At 37.2% G+C, this 12454-nt stretch overlaps 1 protein-coding gene and 1 long non-coding RNA gene across 3 annotated transcripts; one reads left to right on the forward strand and one right to left on the reverse strand.

Annotated features, from left to right (window-relative positions):
* The first annotated feature begins 588 nt into the window (after positions 1-588).
* Positions 589-7277, forward strand: LOC133714829 (uncharacterized). Of its 2 annotated transcripts, XM_062141086.1 has the most exons (9): positions 590-743; positions 886-927; positions 1008-1055; positions 1528-1596; positions 3175-3234; positions 3350-3454; positions 4219-4356; positions 5259-5363; positions 6657-7277. In XM_062141086.1, exons 1-9 carry the CDS (start codon positions 683-685, stop codon positions 7040-7042), a joined length of 1014 nt encoding a protein of 337 aa, XP_061997070.1. In that variant the 5' UTR covers positions 590-682; the 3' UTR covers positions 7043-7277. The 2 variants fall into 2 exon arrangements, with proteins under 2 accessions (XP_061997071.1, XP_061997070.1); XM_062141087.1 differs by lacking the exon at positions 3175-3234 and having other exon boundaries at positions 589-743.
* A 2613-nt stretch (positions 7278-9890) lies between these two features.
* On the reverse strand, positions 9891-11929 carry LOC133717960 (uncharacterized). The gene is made up of 4 exons (XR_009850046.1): positions 11890-11929; positions 11498-11630; positions 11140-11237; positions 9891-10790 (listed from the first exon to the last, which is right to left on the reverse strand). It is a non-coding gene; the product is annotated as an uncharacterized LOC133717960 (long non-coding RNA).
* Positions 11930-12454: the final 525 nt, after the last annotated feature.

Raw genomic sequence — 12454 nt, forward strand, 5'->3', positions numbered from 1 at the left:
CATAGTTGTGTAGGCTTTGGAATAATTGAGCGACAATGAACTAGTGGATGGTACCCGTTTTCCTTTACCTGCTTGAACACTGATGTAGGGTACAAGCAAATGAGGATTATTTGTAAGTGCCGTTCTGACTTTGGGATAATGAAATCTCTATTTCTCTGTCAGAAAAAAAGAAGAAGAAGAAGATAAAATACAAAATTAAAGAAAAATATGGCCTAATGCAATAATTAGTTCACATATTCAACTAATAATTACATAAAAGAATATTAATACTATAATTGAATGGGCTTATAATCAGACCGGGCAATCTTTAATGGGCATGAAATGGCCAGAGTCGCGGGCGGGCTTGAGCTTTGAACCCTCCGTCCTAGCCCTACCTCATGCCTAACGGATAAGGCTGCGATGGGCTTTGCAGCGGGCCAGGCTGGGCTTTTACCCATGGCAAGAAAACAAAGATTCAAAGTATTGGTGCTGGGCCTTTGCCTGATTGGATTTCATCTTCTTTTTGTCCTCCTTATCTCATAAAGCCATGCCACGTGCAAGAATACAATGACACGTGTGTTTTTTTTTTTTTAATTTTTAAATAAGATATATAAAAACACAATATCGGGCGTTTTCGTCGCAATCACAGAACCGAGTTCTTTTCCGCTCTTCACAAAACCTCAAAGCCTATGGAATCATCCCAATGGGTTCGGAAATATTGAAGGAAGTCATGGACGCGGGGGCCGGAAAGGAAAGGACTGATGGTAAGCTTTTGATATTCTTTTTTAGGATTTCTGAGCAATATTTTTGATTTCTGGTCTTCATGTTCAGATTTTTGTTCTTCGCTTTGTATTTAATTGAATTTTTAGTTTTTGGTGTATTTAACTCCCATGGAACCTCCAACAGGTAGAAAGGGGGGACAATCAAAGGATGCTCAAACACCGGGGGGTATGTTTTTTGTTTTTTTCCTTCTTTCTTTTTAGCTTCTACAAACGCAAAACCTTAATTTATTATCTTCACACCCACAGGATCACTAGCTCGGGAAGAATCTGAAAAGTATTTCTATGTGCTGTATGGTAAGTTTTTGGTCTTGTTTATCTATTTTTTTTTTTTTTTTTTTTTTTTTAAAGTATGAATGCATGAGATTACCTCTAATTGATTAAGCATCTCACTGTTTTGAGGGAAATAAAGCCAGTACTGAATTTTGTTTTTAGAGAGATACTATTGCAAGTTTGCAACTCATAGAATGTCATTTATTTTAGTTTCGTTTACTAAAACAAATTAACTCTACATTCTCTTCCTTCCAAGCTTGTTCTCAAACTCACCCATCAACTCTGGTTGTCCTTGACCACAAATAGCTTGGCCTTCCTATTGTAGTCTTGTCTTGTAACTACAGTTATATTTCATCTGATACAACCAAATTTAAGCCAATAAATGCTAAGTTGAATTTATAGTTCCTTTATTTTATTTAAAATGAATGGCATGTTTCTAAAGTTATTATTTTCTCACCTTAATACTGCTGTTGTGCATCTTCGACAAACCCCAAAGCTATGCAAAAGCTTAGTGTCCAGATGAAGCTGCTGGGTTTTGGCAATTTCACTAACAAGAGGACTCATGGTAAGCTTTTGATTTTTCTTCCTCCCCCCTTCCTTTTGGTATGGTTTCTGAGGTAAATTATCTTGATTTTCTCAGGTTTTGAGCAAAGACTATATTTTTTTGTGTGTATTTACACCTACAATCTTATTTTATTTTAGCCAGATATAATTTCATTTTCAAACTGTTTTGACTTTGGTTTATGTGCTAAGGTATCGTTCTTCTATTTGGTACATATATCATAATTTAATTTGAAAATCTCTGTGTTGGAATTAAATGTTCAGAGAGGAATCTTTACCTTAGTTTTAGTTTTTGGTGTTTGTGGATCCTTCTATTCCATCTGGTTAATGGGATATAGTTCCCATTTCCTTTGTTTTGCTCATTGTTCTAAGTTCTCTCTAGTTTCTAAAATGAACATCTACTATTCTTGAAGTCAGTTGCTACTAAATAGTTACGAGTTCTAATAATTTTTTACTAGTTCTTGTGTCTTGGATGAAATATTGTGCCAAAATTGTTTCTATTTTTTTATTTTTATCTTTTTGAAAAGAAATATATTTTATCAACAAGAAGATGAATACAAACACAGTGGACAAGGAGTCCACAGAACAGAGATGCAGCAGAGCTCAAAAGAAAATCAACATAATCCAAGACCCCTCACAACACCCGAAAGAGGGAAAACAAAAATAGAGTACTCCAAAACTGCTGCTGCTTACCCATCCCTTAAAATACAAGAGAAACTACAATCTTTTTGAAGCCTCAGAAACTGAAGTCCAAATTACCGCCCGTACCCCTTCATAGACATCCAATATTTTCTATTTCTTTGCGTGCACACTGCATACACACCTAAAAACTGCAAGGACACCGCATCCTTACAACCCATTGGACTTCTTCCCTTTCCCAAGACCAAAACAGTTATGATTACATGTCAGTCTGTGCTGGAGATCCCTAAGGCCACCTCACATTGCAGAAGGATATGAATTGCGTTCTCGCGTTCAGTTTACGTAAAAGTGTATCCGGTGAGGCTAGAAACAACAATTTAGTCTCCTCCATTGAACCATCTCGCAGGTATTCGATCTCTCACGCACCACCAACCAGCTTAAAATCTTAATCTTTGGAGGAACTTTGGCTTTTGAGATAAAGCCAACAGGATCAAAGTTTGGAACAGAGCTAATGACAGTTGGGAATTTTCAAAAGGATTAGAAGCTTCCAGTCTTTGCGTCCTTTTTCAAACTCACCAAACTGAATTTTTCTGTCTGCCAACCCCATCAAATCTGAAGCTTCCCTTGCCTCCTCATCATTTAGATTCCTCCTCAAACTAAAATTCCAACTCGTCGTGCCAAATTGTTTTTTGATATCTGATGATTATCCGTCTAGCCAATTAAGTCGTTTTGGTGTGTGCTGATGATGCGTAACTAACATAAAATCATTATATTTGCCAACAATTCTTTCATTCTTTCATGTTGATTATATCTTCGAGTCAACTTCTTATGTTCCCTTTAAATTACTCCTAGATGGAGAAGAACAACCATCTAAAATTTTGCACCGGTCAGTGTTTTTGGGTCCTGTCGTCATCATCACCTTTACTTTTGGATCCTCAAACAGGTAGCAAGGGGGGAGAATTAGAGGGTCCTGGTTATTACAATTTGGGGAATTTTCTTTGCGGTATGTTTTTGGTGTTTATTTATTTTCTACTTATTTTTTCTTCTTGTAAATGTGAAACCTTAATTTGTTATATTCTCACCCTAACGCCCCTGTCGTGCATTATCTTCACACGCAGATCTCACACATTTCGTGGCAAAAGTGGGTTTTGATTTTGATTTGTTTTCCATTGATAGTGATTCCGTTTATCGGAAGATGCTGAATGATGAGACCGCGACTCATGGTAAGCTGTGATTTTGTTGTAGGGTTTCTGAGGAAGATTATCTTGAATTTTCTCAGGTTTGGAGAAAGGAATGTCTGTTTGTGAATTTGAATTTACATCTACAATTTTATGTTGTTTTAGTTAAAAAAAAAAAAAAAAAAAAATTTGACACTGTTTATGTTTGGTTTAAGTACTAGATTTTTTGTTTTTCTATGTGTTACATGTAGTAATATTGGTTTGAATACAGCACGGTATTGAAATGAAGTTTCAGGGGAGGAATTTTTACTTTTCTTTTTAGTTTTTGGTGTTCGAGGATCCATCCATTCCATTTGGTTAGTGGAGTATAACTTTCTCTCTTAGTTTCCGGAATGAACATCTACTATTCTTGAAAGAAAATTGCTACTAAATAGTTGAGAGTTCTAACAATTAATGATAGTTCTTGCTTCTCAGATGAAATGTTGTGCCAAATTGTATTATTAAGTACTTATTCATCTAGCCAATTAAGTCATCTTGATCTGTGCTGATGATGCATAACTGTAGTAAAATCATTGTGTTTGCCAACGATTTTTCATTATTTCTTGTGGTTAATTCTTGAAGTCTACCGTCTACGAGTCCTGGTGGACTTATGTTTCCTAGTTTGTTTACTTTTTGTTTTTCTCTAAAACTCCTAGATGCAAAAGAACAAGCATTTTAAATTTCTGTTGGTTTGTGTAAAACGTGAAACCTTAGTTTGGTATGTCAGTCCTAACTGCTATTGTGCATTCTTTTACCCATAAACCTCAAAGTAATGGAATGGGAACCTATGGGATCGGATCTCTTGGATGATCGAGTTGAGAAGAAGCTGCGGGAATATTTCAAATTACTGGAGGACAAGGGATGTTCTTCCTCGGATATGGATGTGGCTGACAAGAACAGGACTCAAGGTAGGCTTTTGATTTTTGTTGTAGGATTTCTGGGGGAGGATTATCTTGTTTGATTTAAATTTACACCCACTGTGTTATTTTTTTTTTGTGGGTTTGAAAGTAATTATGTTGAATTTATGTTTGGTTTATTTACTGGATTTTTGTTCTTCTATGTGGTACATATCATACATTGCTTTGAAAACAGCTTTGTATTGGAACTAAAGTCTTGTACTGGGAACTTTACTTTATTTTTAAGTTTTTGGTATCTGCAGATCCATCCACTTCATTGAGTATAATTTCAAACAACCTCTGCAAATGTCAGACTTCAATAGAATTTCTTAAAGGTCACATAGGTCCAACAAACTTTTCTTTGTTTTGGTCAACTTTCCAGGTTTCTCTTCTAGTTTCTGGAATGAACATCTACTATTCTTGAAAGTCAGTTGCTTTCAAATAGTTAAGAGGTCTAATCTAATTGTTTTGGGAAAAAAATGTTTTGATAGATATTATTGGCACAATCCTAAAATGCCATTCCTTTGTTTTCTTTATTTTGTTCTGTTTACTGAAAATTAACCCTCCATTCTCTTCCTTCCAATCTTGTTCTCAACTCACCGAACAACTCTTAGTTATCCTCAACCTGTTCTCCTTCACATAAAAAGAATAGCTTGGCCTCTTCATCGTAGTCTTGTCTTATAGCTACAGTTAACTTCCGTCAGATACAACTAAAATTTTAACCAAGAAATGCCAAGTTGTAAACAGTTACTCTTTTTTTTATCGTTAATTTTTGTTTAGAGGTCACTTAGATGTCTGTTTAAAGTGAATGGCATATTCCTTCAATTTAAATTAATGAATCCTGTACTTGTCACATGCCTTAATTTATTATTATCTCACCTCTTAATACTGCTGTTGTGCATCCTCTTCGCAAGGACAAAGCAATAATATCAAGGACGAAGAATCTGAGGACAATGAATCTGAGGACCAGGAAACTGAGGACGAGGATCCGAATCTGGCTGTTGAGAACGGCTGCGATGGTAAGCTTTTGGTTTTTGTCGTAGGGTTTCTGTGGAAGATTATGTTGATCTTCTCCGGTTTTGAGCAAACAATGTATGTTTCTGTGAATTTTAAAAGTTTAATTTACAACTACAATTTTAGGTTAGGGTAGTGAAATTCACCTTCCTCAAGTTACATTCCACACTCTTGATTATTATTATCTTTATCTCTTTCCCAAATTACACCTCTTTATCTTCTCTTTCTTCATTTATTCGGCCATGACCAATCACTCCTCCATTATCATAGATCTTATGAAAATGAGCAGACAATCCACTTATTGTATGCCTTTGGTGCCGTATTACCAGTAAATTCCAAGATTGCTTGTTTTGACTTGGCGTATCTCTCTTTGAGCTTGATTCAAGTTCTGAAGATAGAAAACATTTGCGTATGAGGCATTGCGTTTACTTGTTCTTGTGTCTTAGATGAAGTATTTGTTGTGAATTTGGCTCGTTGATATGCCTAAATTGATTAGGATTCAAGGCAAAACCAAATGGGTAAATGAAGATTAGTGCGCACAGGAATTCTTCTAGTATCCTAATGGGTTTTGGAATAGGAAGAGTTATTCCTATTGATTTAGACCTGGAAAGTAAGTTCTATTCTAGTTAGGAATAGGAAAGCTAGCTCTCTTTCCTTGTTCTAATAGTTTTAGGAATCCTAATGTGACATGTTTGTAACCAGCACCTACAATCTATAAATAGGGCTGCAGGGAGGTCACATAATGTGTCCTCAGATCAGAGAAGAGATCAAAGAGAGATCTCAGAGAGTTCTCAGCTACATATAAACACAGGGGCAGGGAGAGCCAAGGGTGATAGAGAGATCTAGCAAAGGGGGTTGGGGATTAGCATAGGGATTTCAATAAGTACTTGTAATCAAGTTGTTACTCTCCATATTGCTAGTGATTCTCGAGAGAGATCACACAGAGGACGTAGGCAAAGTTTTTTGTCGAACCTCTATAAAATTCTGCGTTCGTGTGCTGTGGTTTTTTCTTGCTGTGATATTTTGCATCATCATCCTATTACTGTTTGCAGTCATAAGTCTATAAAGAGAAACAAGGTTCTGGGTAAAAGGTGCATATTTACTACAGTATTGTGCCAAATAATTAAGTACTTGCTTACCCGTTAAATTATTTCAGTTTGTGCTGATGATGCATAACTGTGATAAAGTTTTTATATTTGCCAACAGCTCTTTCATTCTTTCCTGTTGATTATAATTCATCAAGTCAACTTGTTTCCTAGTTTGATTATTGTTTGTTATGTTCTCTACATACCTTCCAGGTGAAAAATTATTAGGTCAGATGAAAACAAATGATGCTGGAGAGTCTTATCTCCGTATGGGCGACTATGTGTTTGTGCATGTGAAAGACTCTAAAAAGGAAGAAATCAGAGACGAAGAAGAAGGAGATGACGGTTGTCCCATCTGTCCTGGGGACCACTGTAACTTGGAATGCCCATGGCGAGATAATGTTCCACCAGGCCAACAAGTTGGGCGTCTCTATGACATAAAATGCAAGGGTTGTGGTAAGTGGGGACTTGCATGCTGTGCTGAGGGAGGACTTGCTGTTCTCAGGAGGTGTGGTCGTTGTTTTGATTTTGGTCACTGGGGGGACGTCTGCCCCAACTATAAGTATATGCCCCTTGCGGCCTTCCCAAATTATCCATGACAAATCCGCCATCCCCTTTCTCTTTATGCAAGAAATCGAATGCGTCCTCAAAATAACCTTTCGTGGTATTATTTTCCATCAGGTTATTCGATCTATTATGACTTCCTACTCACCAAGTTGTACGTTTTTAGTAGATGAAGGTTCTAACCTCGTAATTAAGCTTAATTATTTGTGAGAAGAACAATTTATGATGCTTTTATCTATGAGTATTGCGTATGGTTATATTTTGCTTTTCTCTTCACCTTATTTTAGCTTGTAGTTCCTGGGGTTATACTATCCTAATGGTTTGTCGTGACTGTTAAAGTCATGGTCCTTACATAGCTATAAATAAAAGTATCGCCTGAGCCGTTTTTCTAGAACCACCTTCTTCCTTCCTTATACAGTTGACACAAAGCCAATCGAGTGTTCTTTATCTGCCTTTGTACTTGGCGCTTTTAGCTTGATCATTAAGTGTTGACAGTTTCTGATTTGTGGTTTATATTTTATACAGTGAACTTGATTTTCAGTTGGACTAGCCATTATATTGCAAGCGCTAGCTAGCTTCTTATGAGTCGGGCGTAAGTGCGGGTTAAGATCGATAAGTGTAGTTTGATTGTGTTTAAGATGAGAATGCTGTTGCATTTTGATTTTGTTTTAGATCGATGACTAGGAAAACTCAATTTGATTTTTTCTTTTGTTAACCTTCATCAATAAACATATTCCTTACTGGAACTCCATCCATGAGTAGGAATCCAGAACCTACTGGGTAAAGGTAAACACGTCTTGTACTCTACTCTAAGACAATAATTCTAATTGCCTTGGGACAGGAGCAACAGCTGCGCCGAGCACTTATACAGACACCTGACACCAAGATCTCCATCGGCAGCAGTTGGTCCTCGGCTAGACCTGCAGAAAAACCAAATTGTGATGAAACCAGTCGAGCAACCTAAGAAAGTTAATATACCAAGTGTATTCAAACCCTTCGCCAGGGGCTTCATCTACACAATGAGCTCCAGCAGCCATTGCAGGTTAGGAGAGACATGTGCATCACTCCTATAATGCTTGATCGATGTAGTACCAAGATGCCCAACAGTGCTCAATGTCGGACCACTATTGCCAGCATTACTCACAAATACCAGACGATGCTTGTTCACAGCCTAATTTAGTATCAATAAAGAGATGGTAACATAACGCATGAAAGGAAAAAGAAAGGAAGATATCAGTACAGCTATGAAAGCAACAGTTAATAATGTAGTTATCATACTTCATTAACGAGGTCAACAAATTAAAGCACCCATAGTCCGGTAGTAACGCTGATTCTCCATAACTCATGTTGATCGGATCACATTTATGCTGCAAAAAACATTGTATTACGGCCATCAATACACTGATATATACCCCTCAGATTGGTATGTCCGAAACAGAGATTTTGAAACCTCCACAGCAGCAATCAAAGCTCGAGTCAGCCCAGTTCCTGTCTCCATTGAACCTAAGCGTGCGTCCCCAATTTTACAATATGTAACAACTGTGCTCCAGGTGCAACTCCATTCAACAGGCCGGGCCTCCTAAGAACAACAACGAGTAGCATAGGTATATATATATTGTCTTACTATCGTCTATCGAGGTGCAGCAACGGAATAAAGTTATCTAACAGTAGCTTTGCATGTAAAGCAGTATCAATGCCAGCAACATGTGTGCCATGGGGAGAGCAATCTGTCACGACGCTCAATATCTTCCCTTCATCATACACATTACAGGCATCCAATTTGCCGGAAATGCCACACTTTCGTTCTATCCCGTGCAGAGTTTATATAAAACTAAGAACATTCTATAGAATCAGCCCACCATATAGGAAACTAAAACACCAAATGTGAATAACTTATTCAAAATATCAAATAGGAAATTTCCAGAGGAAACAAAAAACACTGTTTGGTTTAAAGCATCGTAAGTGGTTCGATTTAAAATATACTAGGAACTGTAAGCCCGCGCGATGCCGCCGGTTTTTTTTTTCTTGTCAAATTTATAGATTCATAGTTTACGAAATATTGTATAGTTATATTACAAAAGTGGAAATACCAAGTAGAATCTGGTATTTTAATTTGGATCTAAGCTCCCTAATTGTGACCAGCAACTATATACATGTATTCAAACATCCGCAAAATGTATTAATTACTCTTCCAACTTGTGTTGCTCAACTCCACCTCTCAGAGACAAAATTAGAATGAGAGATCTTTTTGAACTCTTGATGCATCCAGATGGGCCTGTATGTAAAACTGGTGAGCATATATAAAATACAGATTTACACCCTGGGAAATGAGGACAGTGTGTAAACAAAAATGAAGAGTACTCAACTGATCTTTGTTGTGAGTGCATGGACTTGCGTGCGCATTCCTGCAAAATATTTTAGGAGTTAGTGACAATAGTGTTATTAGATTAGAGGCTAACTATTATTAAGCATAGAAACAGAATAGTTTAGCGAGGACTCACCAAGAGATCGAGAGACATGAATGGAACGAATGATGGAAGGTTTGGAAGTTCAGCTTGTTTTCTCTTTGGTCAATATGCTGAGCTATGTGGTTTTAATCCTACAGATATTAAAGTTCGAGTGAAAAACAAAAAATAGATTTCTGAGCATAAAGAAAAGTACAAAAAGGAGCTTGATTATAATTATAGATGAAATGGTAGCATATTAATACTCAGATTAATTGCGGTAGAATTTGTATACCTTCATTGTATGCAAGAAAATTTTGTAGTGGTAACTGTGTGCTTTTTTTTTTGATAATGGAGCCAGGAGACGAATATATATTCATCAAAAGTCAGAATAGGTCATTACATACCATTCCGCTGCTATTTACAGACAAGAAGATAGTGGTAGTACCCACAACGGTACATAGAAACACAGACCCACTCATTGTACAATCAATACGTAGACATAGCGGGAATCCCCCTTTGGTACTACGCCGGAGGCACTAGAGAGATCCGGCCCTTCCAACCTAACTCTTTAACCAATAAACCTAGCTGCCTAGAGACCTCAATTGGTGTACACCTAGATCCACTGAGAATTAAGTTGACAAGACCAGACCAAATTCCAAAACTAAATACTAAAACTAGATGCACAAATGTGCGTAGAATGTCCCTAGAAACGGAACCTTATTGTAATTAGAAAAACTAAAAAAACATAGGATGGACCTAGGGCAAAAACACCCCAGCCCAAAAGAGAGCAGTCCCAAGAGAATGGGTCCAGCAGCCAAAGGATGACCCGAGCCTGCCACTTCCTCCCACCTCCAGACCACCAAAGCCCCGCCGCCCCACCAATCTGCCGGAAAACCGCCATGGCCACCACGCCGTCATAGGTCCAGGAGATTCCCTGCCGAAGATGCCCACCGCCATAGGTCATGGAAGCCGTCGACAAGCACCACCTACACAATCCGAAAAACCCAGGCTCCATCATCATCCATTCCGCACAAAGCCTCGAGCCACGCCGCACTCAGGAGACTACCGGCATAGCTTTCAGCAGCAGCCCAGTCGGCATGGCGAACCGGCCACCACCGATGAGCGCCGCCAGACGAGAAGACTAGGAGATCTTGAAAAAAACACTAGGCACGCCGTAGAGAGGTTGGAATATCAAGAGTATACTAGAGCAGTTATACTGTGTGCTTTTGATCCAACAGAAGCCAGATAAATTGCATTGTTTTATAGCTTTGGTTTTGCTGGTCTTCTGCGAATGAACAGCCAAAGCATGCTTTTTGTCAATCTTGTGATGCTTTCACTAACCAGTAGAATATGTAGATTAGTCTATTGTTTTTGAGGAAAAATGATTTAGTTTAGCATTCAAAAATATCTACAATTAATATAACTACAAAAGTAATGTTTAATAGGCAAGACTGTTATCAGCAAAGCTGTTTCTTAATTTCTTTCATTTTTATGTTATATATATATAAGAATTGATCAAGAGTTTCTATAATCTTCCTAAGCTAACATTTTAGATTCAAGAACAAACAAATTTTAGGATCAGTATCATTTTGTATTCTTGTTTATAATAATTTTAAGTCTATATTTTCTCTTTTCTTTACAATCGAGTTATCATGACTAACAGTTGTTCTAATAAGACAACTTACATTCTTTCTATGACTGAGCTGGTGGTCATTGACAGTGTTGGAAATCCTAGGCAGAAAGTGAGGAAGCAAAGACTATTCTTTAGACAATAGTGATTGTCCTGCAAACAAATGAATGTAGCAGCAGCATAAATGTTTTTGTTAAACTTAACAGTTATTTATCTACTTATCAACGTAATCACAGATTGAGCAAAGAACTGAATTTTTAGCGGTTTAGGTTTGAATCTATCATTATAAAGATACTTGCCTAAGAACTAAAATGGTTCACTTGCTTTTACGTACTACTAATTAAATTAATTTTTTGTGAGAAATCGTAAGCAATCATTGGTAAGAGAATGAGTTTTAAAACTGTTTTACTTACTGAGATAAAAACCATGCCTCAGAGTCAGGTAATCATACTAACTGACCTGAAAAACTGTTTGAAGAAGCACACATGATAGGAAAAGGAGAATACCTCAGGTCATTCATATATAAATTCACATCACCTACCATGGCTGGCAAAGAGCACACCGTTATTCATAAATAAAAAATGCAAAACAAAGTCCAGCATGCAAGTAAGCTAATCACAAATCTATAAGATGTTTACAGCTACAACCACAAAACTCATTGGACAATATCTTCTTTCTCTTTGTTTTTCTTTCGAGGCCTTGACTCCTTGAGCTTCTAATACATAAGAACTAACAAACATGTACTATTCTCAACAACCAAGCAGGTAGTAGTAATTTCATGAAAAAGTGAGAAAATTTAGCTAACCTTCCACATGGCCTCTCCATGTTTGAACTCTCCCATATCCTTTTAGCTAGTTAGTGGTAAAAATAATGAAAGTAGGTATGACCGTATGAATAAAATTATCATTTAAGCTGTTTTTCTTTAAACTAAAAATAAAATCATAAATGGTCATGCAATACACTACAAGAAAATTGTTATAGGGGGAGGGCGATGAAGAATGTTGCTAACGAAGATGAAAGTTTATTTTTGATAAGGGAAAAATTCACCAACGGTGTCTGGACACTTAGGGGACTTTCAGAATGATACCTGAACTTACAAAGTTATCAATGTAATACCTGGACTCATTTTTTCGTATCAACATCGTACCTATGACCAATTTCCGTAACGGCTCAGTGACGGAAATTGGTCGTAGGTATCACATTGATACGAAAAAATGAGTCCAGGTATCACATTGATAACTTTGTAAGTTCAGGTATCATTCTGAAAGTCCCCTAAGTGTCCAGACACCGTTGGTGAATTTTTCCCAATTTTGCACGTGAGTCACTTAATGAAGACAAAAGGACCGATTTACCCTCAAATTATTTCTTTC

Source organism: Rosa rugosa, chromosome 6 (assembly GCF_958449725.1).
Source record: "Rosa rugosa chromosome 6, drRosRugo1.1, whole genome shotgun sequence".
Taxonomy (NCBI): Eukaryota; Viridiplantae; Streptophyta; class Magnoliopsida; order Rosales; family Rosaceae; genus Rosa; species Rosa rugosa.